A 21,053-nucleotide genomic window follows, 5' to 3' on the forward strand; every position below is an offset into this window, starting at 1 on the left:
AAGCCTCTCCTTCCCTCGGCTCTGCACCTTCCCTCGGCGCTGCACCTTCCCTCGGCTCTGCAATCTCCAGTGAATTTCACACTCAGGAGGGACTCTGAAGCCAGGTGTGGTGGGGCCAACCTGCAATCCCAGTGACTCGGGAGGCTAAGGCAGGAGGACCGCAGGTTTGGGGCCAGCCTCAGCAACTCAGTAAAGTCCTAAGCCCTGAACAACTCAGTGAGACTGTCTTTTGTCTCAAAGTGAAAAATATAAAGGGCTGGCCTGTGTTCAATCCCCAGTACCAAAAGAGAGAGAGAGAGACACTGAGACTCCTTGACAATAAGAAAGACACTCTTTTCTTAAACAGTTCACATTTATTATTGATAACAATAAAAAAATCTTTTAAAGACTATCAGTATTGTATTACCAAGAGTGAGGTAATATGTTTACAAAACATTTAGGGAATTCTGATATGCAAATAATGAATTTAGGAAAGTGAATTAAGACACTAGTAATAGAAGGGAGAACCAACAGAATCATTGGAGCGTAAAAGGAAGATGACAGCAGCATTTCAAGAGCGGCAGGGCACGAGATGTCAAGAGACGCGCAGCTGCACAGAGAACCCTATGCCCAATCCCTCACAAGACGAGGGGCCCCACGCTCCTGAGGGCCACGGGCACTGTGCAGTCCCATGCTGCTCTCAAGTCTCAGAGACACAGTCAGCCTCTGGGGATAAATGAGTGCCACTTCTGAACCAACTAAAAGGAACGCATCTTCAGCCTGGGGTGGGGCATGGCTGCAAGTCAAATGCTCTAGAAACACCTCTGGGCACGTGTGGACGGGTGAGTGAAGCATTTTCTTGGCAGCTGTCAGCAAAATCGCCATCTGAGACAGAGAGACAGACAGAGACAGGAGAGAGACAGGGAGAGAGAGACAGGAAGAGAGAGAAGAGGGACCATCCTCAGGTCCTTGTAACTGGAGATGGGAAGCTCTGACAGCGCAGATGTGCTGGCCAGCCCTGCCATTCTCTGGGAACCAGGCTTCGGTGTCAGCGAGCTGCCTTACAGGGCAAGGGCAGGCGGGACCCGGGGGGTCCCCGTGTGCCTCAAGGTGCACAGGCACAGGAGCCAGAGGCCTCCTCTGGCCAGGAGCGGGGCAGTCAGTTTCTCCCAGGCTCACCCGACCTACTCATGGGGTGCACACTTGGCCTCCACACAGCTCTCTGGTCACATGGCCGCTCACCCAATGCCCAGGCTGAGTCAGAGCACCGCGATCTAGGGCTGTGAAGGCTGTGTGGCGTGGTGCACATTTTAAAAACCCCTGCCACACAAAACACACATTGCACGTCTTTATCACACAACCAACCCTATGTGACTCCTGGACAGACTCATAAATAACGTGCCTTTCTCATTAAAAACTGGGGGAGGGGGGGAAGAGGGCAAAGCAGGCTTGGTAGTTGGAAATCAAGAAGAAAATGTAAAAAGCAAACCGATCTCATACTCGGATTTGCTCCCGAGGACTCCTTTGCGACTCAAACTGAGCTTCCAGCTGCCCACCTGCACCATCACCCGGCTGCTGCGCGCACCCACAAGCACCTGCACACGCATCCAGTTTCCACTTACAAACGCAAAGGGCTCCTACAGCCCCATGCCCTCCTCAAGTGACCCTGCGGGAACCTGCTGGCAGCTAACACTCACTGCCACAGCTTCCAAACAGCAAATATGGCTGTTTCCAGAACACCCTCTAAAGAATGGCCGGAGCAGAAGTGGCCGAGCACAGCGAGCTGCTAGAGCACGCGGGAGGGGTGGCACTGAGCCCAGAGCACCCTCCCTGCAGTGGGAAGAGCGGCACCCAGAGGGAAAGGGAGAACACCTCCACCCAAGTTCACAGAAAAATTCTACTCTGAAAAATATCGAAAGATTTGAAAAGGAGGAGAGAGAAAGCAATGTTTAATGATGGTGGCATTTTCCCGGAGTTGCGGGCACCCCCGAGAACCCCTCCTGAGCCACCAGCCCCACTCAGGAACAGCAGCAGGTCGGCCCTAGGACTAGGTGCTGCTACAGGCTGCCCGAATCCTCCAGAGGAAAGGACTCGGGGGCTTCCACCGGATCCACCGACCATCTCGACTAACAGGGAGCCACAAGGACCGTGGTGCAGCTTAGGGCAAGCAGCTGGGGGCTTCTGTTCCCTGGGAGAAGGTGGGCTTGGCTCTGAAGACGTCATGGGAAGTCATTCACTAGTGGACAAGGTGGAGCTTGTTGGAAAAATTTTTTGCATCAATATTTGAGACGAAGTCAATCTCTTAACTGGCAATATAAACCATTTTCCTTTCGAGAGAGCCCTTGCGCTCTGGTTTGATTTTGTGCACGCTGTGTATAAAATCTATGGCTATCGAGTTAAGGTCAGGGTCAGAGTTAGACTACCTGTCGACAGTTCTGGGACGGCGTGGCTAGTTTACCATCTGGATGGCTAGAGCTACCTAGAGGGCGAGAGGAGGCTGCTCAACGTCGGTGGGCGGCCGGCACAGCTGGCTGTCGAGGCGCGGCCATCCCCTCCACACAGTGGACACAGGCTTCGCGGCACTACCTGGAAATCATGGAGCTGGAGTGAGACTGGCTGGAGGTGGTGGTGGCGGCGCTCAGCTGGGAAAAGCCACTGTGGCTGGACTCCAGGCTGGTCATCGAGCCTCTGCAGATGCAGGGAGGAGAAGAGGTGTGAGGACCCAGCCACAGGCGCCTGCTGTCCACACTGCTGCGGGGCTTCCCACCCATCCTGCTCTCTGGCCCCTCTATGCCACCCCCGCCCAGTCAGGGGGAATGGGCCATGAGCGTGCAATCCAGGGACAGCTTCCCACGGCCTACACACAGCTGACACAACGCACAGGCAAAGGCTGCGCTGCTGCTCTGATACCCCTCGCCACAACTGTGCAGTCAGAGCCAAGGAAGGGGCCCAGCGCTGCCCGGGAAGCCCAGACCCACCATCCCTGCTGCACACAGTTGGCTCTGGGGCCTCTGCTGAGCACCCTCACCCTCAAGGACACCTGTGTGGGGAGGGAGCCCAGACCTGAAGTCCTCGGAGCCGATCACTTCTGTGTAGTACATCACTTTGCACTTGTGTGAGGACACCTGCAGGGAGGCCAGCACGTCGTCCACCCGGGGCAGGTTGGTGGCCGCACACGCCGGCATGCTGTGGAACTTCCACTGCAGGATGTAGAAGCCTGGCCACCTGGTCACATGAGAGCCCTGGAGCAGCGGGGGAAGCAGGATGAGGAGGACTCCCTGACAAGCCCTGTCCCACAGTGGGGCTGCCGGGTGCTGGGGCGCTGTCTCCCAGCCTCATGGGGACAGCAGTCAGTGGCCATCTGGACAGGACTGGAGACCTGCTATCTGGATCACCGTCAGGAAGGGCTTCGACAACATCCTTCCATCCACGATCAGGCCTGTCCCAAGGCCTCCAACAAGAGCTGGGAAGGCCACAGGAACACCCCTCCCAACTGTCACCTTGCAAAATCACACCTCTACTATGGAAGGCCAGAGGTACCCGGAGGGCTGCCTAGACGGGAAAGCGGCAAGAGGCTGAGCATCTGGATGTAACCAGCCTGGCCACCAGCAAGCGGCTCCCTAAGTTCTGCTCCTCTCTACAGTTCTCCTCTGATGAAGACCAAGGCAACCCCTCAAGTCCCATCCAGCACATGTCATCTGAAGGCCAGCTGTGTGTGCACACTTTCTCCTGCCAGACGGCCCTTCTGTGCAGGGGAGTCCTGGGCTGCCTGCACCCTGCTCGGGTTCCCGCTCAGGGCCCGAGACCCGGGTCTTTCTGGCCCGGCAGCTAGGCTCACCCTGCCCTCCACCAACAGCAGAGCCTGCAGGAGCCACCTGGGCTAGGGCAAAGCAGGGACACCCACTGTCAAGAGGAGGCCCCCATGGAGCGTCACGAACACGTGACTTTACCTGCACACTTTCTCCTTCTTTGCAAATCAGGGGCGACTCCACCATGCTGTAGTCGCGGCCCAGCTGCCAGACCTTGTCTATGAGCTGCACGTTGTTCCCGCCTGGAGAGGTGATGCTGTGGGCCCCTAGGGAGTCCTTCTTGGGGGGCTGCGGAGACCTCTTGGAGTGATAAATATTAAAGACAATGTCGCCTTTGCACACATCAAAATCCCAAGTGATCACAGAAGCAGCATCCACAATCTGAATGAGAATCTGGAAAACAGGAGGGGGAGTGACTCAATCGCACATGTGAAGCCCGCACTTACAAGCCCTGCAGGGGCCTTCCGGCTCAGAGGTGTGAGCCGGGAAGGGGCAGGAGGGACGGGAATGACTGACAGGCAGGGGTGGTGCCTTCACCCAGGACACTCAGCCCTCTAGGACCCGTTCCCTCTCGTTCTTCTTTCCCCAAAGGCTCCTGCTACACATCGTGGAGGTGTGAGCCACTGTGCCTCTGTGACCTGCGTGTACGCTCCAAAGATGCCCAACAGCATCTGCAGACAGCTTTCTGAAAGACAGTCTTCCAACCTAAGACGGGAAGCCTGGGGAACTGGACACAGGGGGCTGGGGCTGCTTTGGGCTGGGGAGCAGCAAGGCCTGGAGAAGAGCAGGGGAGGCCTGGAGGGCACAGGCCACATACAGGAGTGCGGCAACACCAGACAAGCTGGAAGGAAGAGATGAGCTGTGAGGGGTGGGTGTGGCCTTGGGTGCTGAGTGCCATCCAAAACCCGGACTTCAACCTGTAGTGACAGTTCCCCCACAGAGAGAGGTTGGTGTCAGTTTCAAAGACTAGTGGGGGAAGGGGCATGAGAACCCAAAGCAGCTGGGCAGAGCTCTGCGTGGACTGTCCTCTGCGGCTCCCTCTGGAGGCCAGCTGTGCCCCTCAGCACGGCCCCTCTGGAGGCTGAGGAGCAGGCCTGTGGAGCACGCCCTCCTCCCTGCTGCACAGGACACGCCGCTTTGCCCTGGGTGGTCCTGCCTTGGACTTGTGCCTCACTCATTCCCAAAGCAGAGTGCAGGTGTGGTAACAGAGGCCACTTCTAACAAGGACAAGCACAGCGCCATGCACCCTCAGATAGGGATCCATACAAATCATCTCAGGACAGTGTGAGAGGGAGCGCATCAGGCTTCCTCTGCCGTTCAAATCACGGTTACAGCCTCCCTCATCCTCCACCCACCAGGGTCCGTCCGGTCAGCTGCTGGGAAGACATCAGCAACAATGACCAGCAGGTGGCTGAGCAGGGAGCTGCCATGGCAAAAGCAGTAAGGGGTCAGCTCCTGGCCACCACCCTGGGCAGAGACAGCAGTCTGCTTGACCCAGCACCCCTCGTGTGAAGTGCTGCCACCCAGCCAGGACCCAGGACCTTGCCCAGTGGCCCTCACACTCAGGTCACCTGCACTGTTACAAACACGTGGGGGGTTCATGCAGGGACACTCTGGCCTTTGCACCAGTGTGACAGCAAGAAGAGGAAACAGAGGCCGGCTGCTCCCTCCTCACTCCCCTGCACTGACAGAACCGGCAAAGCTCTGAAGAAACTCCACCGAAACCCACTCAAGGGAAGCATGGTCAAGGTGACCACTGAATAGCCAGCTCAGGGGTGAAAGCAGGCTTCCTACAGGACCGACTTGTTCCCCGTGTCCGTGTCAAGGCTCTCCAGCAAAACAGGGCAAGAAACCAGGCCCCCTTCAAGGCTCTGGCCACACAGTGGTCTTCCATCTGAGAGACCCGCTCTTCCACGTGGTCATTTACCAAGACAGACCATCAGGGACCTGAAGACCCAAGAGCAGAAAGACCAGCGGCTCTTCTGATGGGCGCCAGGCAGCGGGCAGCAGGGCTGGGGCAGCCCCTGGGGCGGCCCGGAAGGCGTACCTCGTGAGGGGCTCCTTTGAACACACTTGCAGACTGGTAGATGGTCTCGGTCCAGAGCTTCAGGTCTTCATTTTCCAGCTCCTCCGCAGTCCTATACAGAGATTTGGGGACCAGTCCACCCTCTGGCACTTCACACTGGAAATGTAAACACAGCCATGAGAGCTGTGCCCACAGCCCACAGCCCGAGCCCCTGTCAGCGCCCACTGACCTCCTAAGAATCTAGACAGAGCCCTGGCAAGGCCAAGGCAGGCCGTGCAGCCTGGGAGCTACTGTGGAAAACCACTGCAGTCCTGTGTTCTACTCTGAGTAAACACGAACAAGTTAAAGATGGTTTACCACAGAATTCACGCTAATATGCAGGAGGTACTGGACTCAATTACTAAAGCTGGTTTTTATAGGAATTAAAAGACTTTCTATAGTACTACAAAGGAAACACATTATGTTAATACAGTTTTATTCCCAAGAACTACAGACATTATTTTTACATAAAGTCTTTTTTTTTTTTTTTAAAGAGAGAGAGAGGTAAAGAGAGGTAGAGAGAGAGAATTTTTAATATTTATTTTTTAGTTATCGGCGGGCACAACATCTTTGTTTGTATGTGGTGCTGAGGATCGAACCCAGGCCGCACGCATGCCAGGCGAGCGCATTACCGCTTGAGCCACATCCCCAGCCCTACATAAAGTCTTAACTGGAGCTGGTTATGCAGGTCACTGATAGAGTACCTGCCTAGCACATATGAGGACGCGGTTCAATCCCCAACATAACAGAAAAGAAAAAAACAAAATAATCAAATTTATAGTCAATTACTACCAACAATAAAGCTTCCTGTATAATCAAGGTCAAATGATCAGTCTATACCATCACCCGCTATTAATAAAGGAGAACTTGAATTTGCAAGAAACAGGCAGTGTCCTATTTGACAATGACAGCTGATGAGTCCTTGTACAGCAGCTTCACTTGAGAGTTCATAAAATCCAAGTACTCCCTGACAGCAGCCCAGGGAGGCAACCACACAGAGCAAACGCTCACATCCTTGGCCCCACAGTGCAAAGTGGAACTGTCCCCGCAAGGATGGCACGTTAGAAAACACCAGGTGACCAGTGGTGAGACACCCTCTAGGCCCAGGAGCGCTCCCCTCCAACAACCAGGCTGAGTGGCTGCCCAGGAGGCATGTGGGGTCCCACAAGGCTCAATAAGATGGACATCTCAATAAGATGGACTCTCAGCACTGTGAGTGTATCGGGCATGGACAGGCTACAAAGGCAGGTGCTACTTGCCAAGAGTCTGATACCCGACTCCACCTGTTTTTGTTTTGTTTGGGCACCAGGTACTGAACCCAAGGGTGCTTCAGCATGGTGCCCTTTTTGTTTTTTATTTTAGGCTGGCCTCAAACTTGAGATCCTCCTGCCTCAGCCTCCCGAATCTGGGATTACAGGGGCACACCACTACGCCTGGCTACAAGATGGTTAGCTTTTCATGATGAAAGCAGTTTGTAGGTTCCACAAACCTGACCCCATGGTTTGATCTCAGGGGCACCTGCTAAGTCACATCCTGCAACTTACTTGCTCTTTGCACTGTGGTGTGATGGTGCCTGCAGCTTCCTTAAAATGGAACTGATGAGCTGAGAGCTAAACTCTTGGGTTTCCTAAAGTACTCTAACCATTGAGAAGGATTCCCTCAACAGCTCAATTCCTTAGCTAAAGGAGTCAAACCCAGAGTGTGCACATCTCAAGGGGAAGCTTTAGTGTGAAGGTACCCAGAGATCCTTGCTCTGATGACAGCCTCGATCCCTTGCTCACTTCAGCAGCCACGGAGCCCACAGATCCAATCCCACGGAGTTCCTCCAGCCCCAGCCTTCTTAGGCCTCCCCTGGGCAACTGCAGGCTCCAGGCCTCCAGATTCCTGCTCCTTTGGCTCCTGATTATCCAGCACCTTATTTTCTTAAAACCCCAAACTTACATAAAGGAGAACCACTTCCTTTAATTTTCCACTTTGAAAGTATTATCCTGGGTTACGTAATTGTCAAGGAACTGCTCTTGAAAGCTGATTCAGTGTTGCTTTTTTTTTTTTAATATTAATATTTATTTTTTAGTTTTCGGCGGACACAACATCTTTGTTTGTATGTGGTGCTGAGGATTGAACCCGGGCCCCACGCATGGCAAGCGGGCGCGCTACCGCTTGAGCCACATGCCCAGTCTCAGTGTTGCTTTGACTGCTCTTGTTTTGTTGGTGATGCTGAGGATGAAACCCAGGCTCTTCTGCACGCCAGGCAAGTGCTCCAGCCCTGAGCCACGCTGTCAGCCCTGAGTCCCTGTTTGCTTTTCTGGTACTGGGGATTAATCCCAGGGATACTTAACCACTGAGCTACACCTCCAGACACTTTTTAAAATTTTTATTTTGCTTAGTTTTTTATTTTGAGACAGGGTCTCCCAAAGTTGATGGGGCTGGCTTTGACCTTGTGATCCTCCTGCCTCAACCTCCTGAGCTGCTCAGCTGCTGTGCCCGGCCGAATCAATGCTGTAATAGTATTTTTTAAAAAACTAAAACAGTTACAAGGTCTGATTCACTCACAGCTGTGTTAATAAAGCAAGCTATTCTTACAATGGATTCTAAAAGATTCCCATTAGAATTTCTCATGAAGAAATGTGTTACCAACAATTATCTGAATGGCTCTCCTCAGTTCAACCTCAGGTCAAAGGTGACAGACAAAAATGAAGAAATCCAAACTAAAGATTCTGAAGTCATCTGTGCAAACCAATACCACTCTTCTAACGTCCTCAGTACAAACGTGTGCCTCTTTCCTCATACGTACCATGCACTCCCCACTCAGGAAATCTGGAATGATCTCTCTGTCGATGTAGTCCAGCAGGCCGCCAGGGCCCTGGTAGTCATTTCCTGCGTAAATGAGGAACTTCCTTCTGGTGTTGTCGTCAATGAATGGACTGACCTGTGAGGAACCAGAGGCCAGGCTGTTTGATTTACTGTCTGGTTTTCAAAGAGCAAAAGTCTGACACAGGGCTCTGTCAGGTCCATCTGCACAGCATTAGGACAGTCAGAAACATTTTGCTTTTTCTCCCCTTTAACAACATCTGAGTTTCACTCTGCATCTTACTTTGCTTTTTCCCACCTAGTTGAGACTCCAGGACACAGACATGCAGTGAGAGCACAAATATCTGCCTTCTAGAAGGCTAATGGTCACTGCAAAACATCACACAAACCCACCAGCGTCCAGAGAACAGGGAAGACCCTGGGTGCCCGGAGGATGAGAAGGCGGCCCAGCGTCTCTGGGTAATTGGCCTCCACCACCTCGATGATTCGCAGCAGGGCTTTGACGCCAGGTCTCCACAAGTGGCGCATGTTCAGCCCTTCCAGGTCCACCAGGCAGGTCCAGGAACTGCAGACGGTGCAGAGATGTGTTTTATTCAATAGATAGCATACTTGGCAAACTGGGTCCTATATTCAATGTTTTTCTTTCAATATTATAAAACAGTCATTTATAGTTGTTTCCAAACATACATCAGGTTTTTTTGTTTTGTTTTTCCATTTTTAGGCAACACGGGCATTGGCTACAGGGGTGCTTTACTGCTAAGCTACACCCCCAGCCCTTTAAAATTTTTAAAAATTTAGAGACAGGGCCTCACTGAGTTGCCCAGGTTGGCCTCAAACTTGTAATCCTCCTACCTCAGCCTCCCACATCACTGGGATTACAGGCACACACCACCATGCCTGGCTTATACACCAGTTTTAAGAATTACGGTGTTATGAACTCTATTCACATCTACTTACATAAAACACATAGGCTCAGTGTGGTAGGACCCACCCTGAACTACCAAAGCTATCAATGAATGGCTGACAGCATATAAAAGCCTCTCTCAGACATGCTCAGTGACTAGCAAGCAAGACATAAAGCTCCATCCCGACACCCTGTGCCTCTTCCCAGGGCACACATCTGACACTGTAACCCACACTTGGTGTTTGCACTGGAATAAGCTATTCCACAACAAATGTTCACTGAGTCCAGCGCCTTCTGAGGGGCTGAGAGGCAGCAGTGAACACGCACCCTTGCAAGCCCTGCCCCGGAGAACAGACACTCTGGAGGAGCCACCCCCACCTGTCCACGTGTCCACCTTGGCGTCCCTGCACACTTTCACCACACTTGACAAAGCCTGGCAGCCAGCTCAGGAACACAGGAGAATTGGGGAGAATGGGGGTCGAAACAAACAAGCAAAGGAGCTATGCTCTTGGGCTCCCAAGGACCTCAAGGCCCACTGTCCAGGCCAATCCACGGGGCCTGCGAGGATGCCCTGACAGCCGGGCCTAGGGGGCAAGGAGCACCAAGCCTGCAGCTGTCCCTCTCATTACTTTCTAGTTTTGAAACTCCTTGGAAAACAGTGAACTAGCAGACTTCGGTCCTAAATACCAACTAAAAATATGGAATCCACATTGTCAATAAGCCCAAAGAAGAGCGCACACCTCTCACCCACCTGATGGGCCGGCCGAAGACCTTGGTGTTCTCTTCACAACGCCTCAGGCCCTCTTCGTTTATGGAGAGAACCTGTCACGGAGGGCATGGAGACGGGGCAGGTCAAGACTCGCCCACCGGGCACACCGCAGGGTGCCCACAGAGCATCCTGGCAGTCGTACTGGCTGAGCACGATCTGACAAGGACAACCATCTGGCTCTCAGGAGAGAGCAGATGCCATCCTCTGTGGCGAAGGGAGAGTCATGCCACCGCAGGTTGGGCTCAGGGAGCTGCCACTCTGGGATGGGTCTTCAGGTGAATTGGACAGTAGCAAAGAGGGAGCTGGGCGTGTCCAGTGCGCCGTGCCACAGGAGGTCTCAGAACAGCCCCAGGCAGCCCAGGACAGCCCTTCAAGTTGGGGTGACAAGTGCTCCCTCGGAAGAAGTCCCTCTGTATCTGCACTTGTGCACAGCACATATGACCACGGCCAGGAGAACGGACAGGAACCCACAGAAGGCCAGCAGCAGAGTGTGAAGGGGGGTCTGTCTGCTCTAGACACCCAGCTACTCCGCGGAGGACCCCGCAGTTAAAACATCTGCAGGACGTTTGTGTCCTCCTCTGAGGTCTCTGCATACATCAGGCTCTCCTTTCAGGCTTTGCAAGAGCAAAGCACCCAGGGCAGGGGGTGCGGCATGGGACGCAGGGCAAGGCCAGCAGCAGCCAGGACTTACGTATCGCAGCAGGGCTTCCTCGCCCAGGGCTCGTACCAAGCCCTTGGTGTCCATCTGCCCCAGCCTGAGCACGTAGAGAGGCCGTCCATCTGCAGGGGAGGAAGCAATCAGAGGGTCCCTGTTTGGGGCACAGGACACCCCTGGCACCCCTGGGACCCCTGGGTCCAGGCTGGAGGTGGTGCAGTTGAAGAGCACCCACCAGGAGCAAGGCTGTGGGCTGCACCCCAGCCCCGCAAACAGGACTCCTGGGAAGCAAGAGTGCTCTGGAGAGTTCTGACAGGCCCAAGCTCTCCCCTCTGCCAAGCAGCAGCTGGCTTCAGTGTGGGGACAGGGGTGGGGTTGGCATCCAACATTTCCCCCAAAAGTCACAAAAGAAAAAAACAAATAATGGTGCAGCTTAGCAGAGTCTGGAGATGGTGCTGAAGGGAGGAGGGCCGAGCCCAAGCTCAGCCTGTCCTGCGCAATAGCCATCAGGCTGGGTTGCTTCGCTCGCACACAGGGCTTAGCAAGAGTCCAGAGGAGACTTCCGAATGCCTAGGATTTTTCTACAAATTCAGTTCAAGTTTCCTTTCTCAGAAAAATAAGCCCTTTTTAATTTCATACATTACCAATAAATTAATAAGATTTTTACAAGTCAGTCTTCCCCAATTTCCACTGAAGTCCAAGAAAAATGGGAACATTCTGGACACCAATCAGCACACACTGGCTCTGTCTCCATAACCTACAGATCTAACGGAGGGAGTCTGAGAGGAACCTAACTCATCCCACAACCCTGTCATCGCCAGCCAGCCACACAGGGGAAGATGATCCCAGGGCCAGAGTGTATGCAGCGGCCGGCACCTCTCAGATTGCCGCCCTGTGGTTGAAGGGAGAGCAGCAGGATCGTCCTGCAGGGAGGCAGCGTCTGCCATGGGTCCTCCTGGGGCTGACCTCGCCTTTAGGGAACAGCTGGTTCCACATCTGTTTACTAAGCCAAGAAGTTTTCTGGGACCCCAAATCTTGTAGAAAAGCAAGTTTACAAAAGTTTGTACCAATATTTGTTCAGGTGGTGCTAGAGGACTGAAGCCAGTGTTCTGTCGCTGAGTGGCAGCCACAGCCCTTTCTTTTTTCTTTTCTTTTGCAGCAATCTTGCTAAGTTAGTGAGTCTGGCCTTGAACTTGCAATCCTTCTGCCTCAGTCTGCGGAGCAGCTGGGATCACAGGTGCGTCCCACCACACCTGGGTCCCTCTTGCAACATTTATATGAGACACATCTGTCCATGTCTTACTACAAAACTTTTTAACCTTTTAAGGTTCCAGTCATGTAGTGAAATAAATACAAATGTTTCCAGTTACAACCAATAAAGCTACAGTTACTTTGAAGAAAAACAATTTGGGTGCAGTGGCACACCAGTGACTTGGGAGGTTGAGGCAGGAAGATCACAAGTTTGAGGCTGGCCTCAACAGGTTAGTGAGGGATAAAATAAAAAGGGCTGAAGATGTGGCTCAGTGGAAAAGCCACTGGGTTCAATCCCTAATACTAGTAAATAAATAGCCAATTAGAAAAACAAGACAGACTGGAGTATTATAGTTCTGAAAGGACTTGTTCAGAGATAGAAGAGGAAGCCAGTTCCACAGCAATCCCTGCAGCCCCGCTCCAATGACTATGATTCAATTCTGTCCAACCACCAACCTGCAGCCCAGGAGGAAAGAGCATCGTAAGACAAGGCCAGCACTCCCGCAGGGGCCAGTATGCAAAGGGATGGCCACCCCGACTTTGAGTGTTGTGTCCCTGGTCTACTTGCTCCTGAGAGAAACTGCAGTTCTCTACTATTCTGATATGGAGGCCTGGCTGGGCATGTCACAGCTACTGGAAGGCGTAAGTCATTAAATCCCTTTTATTAGCACAGTGCTGCTGAAGAGACTCTGTCACCAACATTTGAGTTTTGGGGCTTTTTAAAATATTTTTCTTGTAGATGGTCATGATTTCTTTTTATATTTTCTTATTTTTACATGGGGCTGAGAATCAACCCAGTGCCTCACACGTGCGAGGCAGGCACTCCACCACTGAGCCACAGCATGAGCCCAACGTTTGAGTTTTTAATATGTCAAAACAGACTCCACAGAGCTGAGAAAGGAAGTAAAGTCGCTGTCCCAGGGCAACTCCAGGAAGGAGCCAAAGCCACTGCCCTCCCTCAGCTGCCCAGGTGGGACAGGAGTGTGCTGGAGGGTCTCACCAGCTGGCTCACACTGGGGAACGCTTCCAGGTCCCGGGAGAGGAGGACGATGCCTTGCAGGCCCCTGGCTCTCGGCGGAGCTCCCGGATGCCCCATGAGGAGACAAGATGGCAACAGACGGGGAGGCGCAGTGCCACCCACCTTTGTCGTGATGGTGCCATCCTCCTGCGTAGTAATCCTGAAGCACCTGGGGTGGGGTCCAGGTGTCCAGGATGTAGTCCACCTGGTGCTGCTTCCGCCATGTTAAAGACTGACACATAATCTCTCTGGCCTTGTCAATGTTAAAATCCCGAGCGCGTAGGAACCGAAGAATATGCTCATCCTTTGGGATCTAGGAGAAGAAAAGATGCTTTTAGGACTGGTAAGAGTTGCCCAGCCTCAAAATATCAGTTTTTAAAATGACTGGGGTGTGATGCAGTGGTACAACACTACTGGGTCCAACCCCAGGACTGGGGGTCCAGGGGAAGGTTTGTTGTTGCTCAAACTCCATCTCTTCTCAACAGTAACCTGCACCTTCATGCTGTTTAGAAGGAGCTGCTGCTGGGGCAGGGAGCAGCTGTGTGGTACAGCACCACCCAGCGTGTGAGGCCCTGGGTTTGCTCTCCACCACCGGAAAAAAATAAAATTAGCTATTCCCAGAAAAATCTTGGCCTGATGTTTAATTAAAAAAAAAAAAAAAATCAGTATCTGATTTTTCTAGTGATCTTCCTTTCAGTCTGGGCAATGTCAATGCACAATGTCTGAAACACAGGCAACAGTTCCAAGCTATGCAATGGCACACCATTGTGCCCTGTGCACTTCTGCATGGAGATTCTACTAAAAGTTGGAATGAAACCATGCTGGGATTGGCAGTGTGGGGGTGCTACTGACATGCAGGAACCTTCTCAAGACCCTGTCAATCAGCCTGGTCACCCTGAATAAAGAAGAAGGCTGAGTCCAGGATCTGAGTCTCATTTGGACCAGGTCTCTTCCCTCTGTGGTCACCTGCTCACTAATGCAGGTAGCCAGACCATCCAGAGACCATGAAGAGAGTGAGAGCAAGAGTCTGCGTGGTATCCCACCTCGGCATATGATCAAAGCATAGGGTGCAGTGATCTGGCATCATCTTCACTTGGAAAGCAGCACAGGCACATGGAAGCGGTTAAGAATGTGGGAACACACCTATAATCCCAGCACCTCGGGGGGCTGAGGCAGGAGGATCACAAGTTGGAGGCCAGCCTCAGCAATATATGAAGATCCTGCCTCAAAAAATAAAAGGGGGCTGGGGATGTGGCTCAGTGGAAGAGCACCCCTAGGTTGAATATCTTGTATCTAATAAATAAACAGGAATATGGTGCTGAAACCACATGGTCTTGGTTCAAATCTTGGCCCCACTGTTTCCTAGCTTAAGACCTTGAGCAAGCTGCTTAACTTCTCCATGCCTTGGTTTCTGGACCTTTGAAAGAAGGAGATGATGGAACAGCACCCACCTCTAGGCCTGATGGGAAGACTACACGAAGAGCTAAAAGCATGTCTAACACGCAGTCAGCAGACACCAACAGTAGCGGTTTTCCTAATGACTGGTGTTAAAAAGCTCTCAGGGACTGGGGCTGTAGCTCAGTGGCAGAGCGCTTGCCTAGCATGTGTAAGGCACTGGGTTCAATCCTCAGCAGCACTGGGTTCAATCCTCAGCACTACATCAAAATTAATAAATAAAATAAAGGCATTCTATCCATCTACAACTACTAAAAAAAAAAAAAAGCTCTCATGCAACCAGGACTGATAGAATTAGAGACCCGAAAAACTGTGTGCAGGTGCTTGCTTTCTGCACTGGGCCACTAAGTAACCTTTATGCTTTCTACATAAACTTGTTATTAAAACCAAATTTCTCATGGGGCTACAATTTCACATTAAACTTCAGAATTAAAGCTCAAACATTTCTAATCTTGGATAAAACTCTGACCTCCTTCCAAATCTTTTCAAAATTTAAAATGCATGCTACTCTGCCACTTGATGACCGACTGCTTCTGAGCAGACCATCTCAGCAACAGCGCACAGAGCAGCAGCCATGCACACGAGGAAGGGCAGCCCAACCTGCTGCTGGGCACCTGGGCTCCAGCTGGCAACACTCCCGTGGGGATGACCTCTCCAGCTGCAGCAGGACCAGAGATGACGGCCGCACAGCCTGGGGGCCAACACTCACCTTGCCCTTGTGGGTTTCCTGGAGCCACTGGCGAAGCCTGATAAGGCAGCTCTCCTGGAGTGGGGTCAGGTCACCCAGATACCTCTTGATGTAATCGGCATCCAGTTTGTCTGCAATGGGAACCACATGGCACCATTCGCAAAGACGAACTCTGTCCTGAGGCTCTCGTTGCCCAGTGGTGCCAGGTGGGGCTAGAGTCTTGGGGTGAAGGAGACTACAGAGAGGACACATTTAAAGCAACCACCCTGGAGAATTTCAGTGACGTCTTTAAGACACCACAGAACCAGAGGTGAGCCTGCTGACTCAGCTACCTTTCCCTGAGTACCACTGGATCACCTCAGTTCAATTAGCCACAATGCCACTCATGACATCACCATGACTAGAGAAGACATTCAACGACTGGTTTAATTCAAAGTGACAAAGCCCTTCCATGATATAAAATTATGAAATGAAACAACCAAGCAGATCTAAATCTTCGTTAAGGATCCAGCTACCGTGTTCAAGAACACAGTTTCTCCAGATAAGGTACCACTGGACAGATGAGATAGCAAAATAAGTACAACAAAAAAATATTCACAAGGTGAAAAATAAAACATATCCCCAAATCATCCCCACTCCCAGCAAACTGTTGAAAGTCAACAAATGGCACAGTTAGCTGAACAGAATGTATGCAAGGCCGGGTATGGCGGCACTCGCCTGTAATCCCAACAGCGCAAGAGGCTGAGGTAGGAGGATCACAAGGAGCCCTGTGCCCCAAGTTCAAGGCCAGCCTCAGCAACTTAGAGAGGCCTTGTATCTAAAATAAAAAAGGGCTGGGGATGTGGCTCGGTGATAAAGTGCCTGATACAACACAAAACAAAAGTATGAAGAGATACTGATATTTTAATGAACTTTCTGAATGGCAGAACATTCTTATCTTTTCTTATTTTCCTGTGTTTTCTGAACTCTTAACAATGGGCATTACTCTCAGCACATGCCAAGTGGAGCAGTGGCTAAAGCAGTCCCTGAGCCCGTCCACCTGGGCACAGTCTCAGCCCTGGACTGACTACCTGTGCCCCAGGCAGGTCATGTCTCTGCCTCAGTTAATGTAAACACAGGGAGCATCTTCAGCTTCTCCCACCCAGAAGGATCCATAATGGCGTGAGCACCCTCCACTCAGTGCCTGGACGTCCCTGGCACCTGAACGAGTGAGGTGTCCAGCAGTGGGAGTTCTAGGAGAAAGCACTGATGGCTCGTGCTCACCTCAGGCACCTGCAACTAACCTGAAACATCTTTTGGTCCCAATAAGAACATAACCAGAAATAACCTTTTCTGCCCATTAAAAACAAAAACTAAGAAAAAAATCACATCAATGTATCATATAAGCTACAGGACAAGGAAACGAGACCAGAAACAACAAATGGCTTTCCTTCTCCACGTGGTGCTGTGTGTCCTAAGGAAACAGGAACAGGAAGAGCAGTGGAGAGGAAAGGCCCACACGACTCCTAGTCTAGCCGGAAGAATGGAGCCTTCTTCAGACCCACCATCAGGGGTTCCCACCGTGGGCTCAGGGGTCCCTCCAGGGTTGCTGAGGGCCTCTCCATTCAGCCCCTCCTTGAGGGCAGCCTCTGGGACCACAACAGCCGTGGATGCCACCTGACTCTTGCTGGACGAGGACGTCTCTGAAGAGGGCCCGATGGAAGGTGGGGTCCAGCGCGGCACAAAGGTGATGCCCTCTTCTTCAAGCTGACGAAGGTAGTACTCAATGATTTCCTTCCCCTTAGGAGGAGACCAATTAAGGTGAGTGTAGAGTCAATACTTCAATTATTTGTCCCTACCAATTTGTGAGGTAACTACCAAAAACTGAGGGCTGAGATATAGCTTGGAGGTAGCATGCCCAAAACTAATCTAGAACACTGATCTATCAGACACATTGTACTGAACACAATTCTAACACAGTACCCGAAAATACAACAACCTTCGAGAGCCCCCCACCACCCCACACCACAGCTTTAAAACCATGACCCATAGCTCCCAGAGAGTGAGCAGGAGCACCTGAGAAGGTCCAGGGAGTCCTGCCTGGCCACCTGCCAAGAATCTCCTCAACACACAGAACTTTCCATCAGCAGACCCACAAGTGGAACCCAGGGGTGCGGCCACCTCACCCCAACTTCCCATGTTCCCACAATTCCAAGCAGAGAATGTGGTGGCCAGGAGTGACCCGCCTATGCCTCTTTACTCCACCAGCAGCCAGCACCACCAGCCCTGTAGGGCTAAACAGAAGGCCCAGGGCAGGGTGGAAGCACATTTCTACCTCCGAGTGACCCGCTCCCGGCCTTCCAGAGGACTAGCTCGGACACCTCAGGAGACTGCTGCCCTCACTTTCCCATGAAGTCCCAGAGACTCACTTTTTTAATGTTGCTGGTATACTGTTTCATGGCAATTTTTTCCACTGTACTTTCAAAACCAAAGAAAGATTTGATATCTAAACTTGCAGACTGTTCAAAACAGGTCCAGTCTTCGTTCTCAGGGTGAACCTGCAGGTGAAGAGAAGGCCTGCTGTGTGCGGCAGTGAGGCCTGGTCTGCTCCCCTCTGCCAGCGACCAGAAGGAGCAGTTCTCTTACAACAGAGCTACTCCCACGGAAACAGCACAAGGAGGGTTACAGAGGGCTCGACTGCCCAGGGCCACTCGAACTCCAAGACACCAGCGTGGTCTGAGAGGAGCGCTCCGTCCTCCCCTGCCCAGTCCCTCACCTCCCTACACACAGAGCCGCTCTCCCACTAGGAATGAAGGAAAGACCCTTCCGTGTCACTGACAGCCTCATGAGGAGACAGACGGCCACGAGCCTTGGACAGAAAGATGAGGAACTTCCAGCTGCTAGAAGATCAGGGCCATGGGGAAAGCGTGGAGCGGGTTAAGGGGACCGGGGAGGGCTGCAGGCCGCGCTGTCGCTGGTCACTGGGAACAGGGATCTGGGCAAACCTGAAGGAGGGCCGGGGAAGTCCTCGGGAGGCTGGGGAGCAGCAAGCGTGCTGGCAGCCATGTACAAGGACAGAGGGACCCAAGACACGTGACTAAGGGGGAACCGGCCCTCCTAGGCCGTGTGCTCCCAGCTCTAATCTCAAACACACACACCATCTTGCTCTTTAGAATGCATTTCTCAAGTAGCAGAGCATGGCAGTGGAATGACTTGGCTATGACTGCCACCACAGTGCAATCTGCCTGCAGGAAGCCACACCCGCCACTGCTGATCCCCTTCAGAACTGCTAACAGGAAATATATGGCAAAGAACTACCCAAGGACAAAGAGGCACGCCGTTCCAGGGATGGCTGACCACCTTTGGAAGCCGTGCCCCGTGCCTCCCGGCTGGCGGGCTCCGCCCAGGGCTGTGCACTCACGGTGTAGCAGCAGTGCTCGTTAATGATGACCCGATTGGAAAACGTTTCATTATGGGCCTCAATGTGCAGAGTGCGCTCCCGAGAATTGAGAGAGTTTTTCTGGACAAAATAAACATAATCAACTCCTGCAATCTTTAAAAAAGAAATAAAGAGAAAAGGGTTTATTATTAACACCACTGTGACAGAAGCTGGAAACATAAATTCTCTATCTCTGGGACCAACGCGTTCCGGCAGGCCTGGGCAGTTACCTTCTTCAACAGCCGGGGTGCGTCTATGTCCAGCTTGCAGCGCCTTTCAATGACATGAATGGCCCCGTCTTCGCTCTTGAATTCATTCACAGTGTCACTGTCCACAAACATGGGAATCAGCGGACATGTAGGGAACCTCCTTTCATAGGCCTATGGATAAAAACAAACCAAAAAAAAAGAGAGAGGAAGTGAATGAAGTCCCAACCTCAGTCTCTCCTTGCCCGAAAGGGAAGGAGTGCTCAACCTCAGCACGTGCCCACAGGAGGCGCCACAGCTGGGCTGGTCACCTGCAGCTTTCACTAACCTGGAAAAGACTTCCCCATTCACAACAGCTACCAAAATTCTAGCAAATATACTTTGGAGCCTCAGGCAAGATTATTTTACAACTTACATGGAAAAGCGAAGGAACTAGAGTAAATGCTTAGTAAGCTAAAATGATTACTGAAAATGAATGAACTGGAGGGACTCCTGCCCTGGGTCTTTAGGCTTACATGTAGCTATGGTTACACATCAGTTACATAGTATTGATGGACAGACACACAGCTCCATGGGACAGAACCCAGAACTAGACTCAAACAAATATACCCAAATGATGTTTCCCTTTTTCTTTTTCTCTTTTTGGTGCTGGGGATGGAACCCACGGCCCTGTGCATGCTAATCATGCACAAAACCTTGACTTAAACCTTGACCTAAACCTCACATCTTATGTACAAATTAACCCAAAATAGGACTGCTCATCTAGCATGCTGAAAGCCCTGGTTATGATCCCAGCACTGCAAAAACAGAAGACAAATGAACAGAAACCAAGATGAACCACAGACTTAAGCAAAACATAAAACTATGCACCCAAAATCAATCTGTAAAAGGAAAAATTTACTTCATCAAAACCAAAGACTTTTGCTTTCCTACAGTGCCTGTCAAGAGGAAGACAAAACAAGTCACAGACAGAAACTACTCACAGACCATGTTCTCTGGGAAAGAGAACACACAGAACACACAGAACCCAACTAACGCAGTGAGCTGCACAGCAACGCGCACGGTCAGCACCGCTCACCCGAGAATGGCCAGGGCAACCTGCAAGGTCCTGCTCAGAGGCAGGCAGGGGGTTAAGATGGTAATTTTTAAAAACTCAACAGTTAGAAAATAAGCCACAGACATCTCACCAAAGAGCACACATACAGGTAACGAGACGGTCAATTGAGCAATGAGCTATCACAGAAACTCATACTGAAGCCACAGGAGGTCTCGCCACAGATCTACCAGAATGACAAAACACAGCCCACCATGTGCTGGTAAGATGTGGAGAGACAGCCCCCAGACACTGCCGGCAAGAATGAAAAATGGTGTCACCAGGAAACAGCTGGGTACTTTCTTAGCACCAAACAGGCAGCTGCCACACAGCCAGGGCCAGCACCACCCTCCTGGGCATCTGTCCCAGAGGAATAAAGGCCACGTGCACAGACCCTCCAGACAGCTGGACTCCCAACAACCCAACCTACAATCAACCCAGGGTCCTCCACCGAGTGAATACTGGGCAACCTACAACCACAGCCCACTGCTGGCCATGGAAAGGGCTGAGCCACTGTCCACGCAATGACCTGGATGATCCCCAGGAAACTACGCTGGGCAAGGACAGTTCCAACAGTTCCATGCTGTGGTCCCATTCACTAACACTCCTGGAAAGACAAAATTAAAGAGACCGCGAACAGACTTTCAGTTGCCAGGGTTCAGAAGAGATGTAGGTGTGGCTGCAGGACGCCAGCACCCTGACCACAATGCTGTATTCCTATATTCCCAAGTGTCACCACAGGGGACATGGGTGAAGACTGGGCAGGATTCTTCCATGTTATTTTTTGTGACAATATACTATTAATATACCGTGATCCACAAGTACCTCAAAATAAAATGTAAGACTTGCTACATAATTTGGGACGACATTTGGAAAATGTACTGAAGCAGCAGATTTAGTTTATGCCGCAGCAATCTACAAAGATCCCTGAG

At 51.7% G+C, this 21,053-nt stretch overlaps 1 protein-coding gene across 2 annotated transcripts in view; it reads right to left on the reverse strand.

Moving 5' to 3' along the window:
* Positions 1-333: 333 nt before the first annotated feature.
* Positions 334-21,053, reverse strand: part of Sec14l1 (SEC14 like lipid binding 1) — a 46,819-nt gene continuing 26,099 nt past the window's right edge. Inside the window, exons 4-17 of one of the 2 annotated variants that reach the window (XM_076871774.2) lie at positions 19,053-19,202; positions 18,805-18,903; positions 17,813-17,941; positions 16,949-17,183; positions 15,426-15,535; positions 13,385-13,574; positions 11,029-11,117; positions 10,320-10,390; positions 9,058-9,229; positions 8,648-8,782; positions 5,836-5,970; positions 3,930-4,181; positions 3,043-3,221; positions 334-2,667 (exon numbers count right to left, since the gene is read on the reverse strand). In XM_076871774.2, coding sequence (XP_076727889.1) covers positions 2,562-2,667; positions 3,043-3,221; positions 3,930-4,181; positions 5,836-5,970; positions 8,648-8,782; positions 9,058-9,229; positions 10,320-10,390; positions 11,029-11,117; positions 13,385-13,574; positions 15,426-15,535; positions 16,949-17,183; positions 17,813-17,941; positions 18,805-18,903; positions 19,053-19,202 — 2,052 coding nt within the window. In that variant the 3' untranslated portion in view covers positions 334-2,561. Of the gene's footprint in view, positions 2,668-3,042; positions 3,222-3,929; positions 4,182-5,835; positions 5,971-8,647; positions 8,783-9,057; positions 9,230-10,319; positions 10,391-11,028; positions 11,118-13,384; positions 13,575-15,425; positions 15,536-16,948; positions 17,184-17,812; positions 17,942-18,804; positions 18,937-19,052; positions 19,203-21,053 lie in introns of both variants that reach the window. The other variant, XM_076871773.2, reaches the window with a different exon arrangement.

This window comes from Callospermophilus lateralis, chromosome 11 (genome assembly GCF_048772815.1).
Source record: "Callospermophilus lateralis isolate mCalLat2 chromosome 11, mCalLat2.hap1, whole genome shotgun sequence".
Classification (NCBI taxonomy): Eukaryota; Metazoa; Chordata; class Mammalia; order Rodentia; family Sciuridae; genus Callospermophilus; species Callospermophilus lateralis.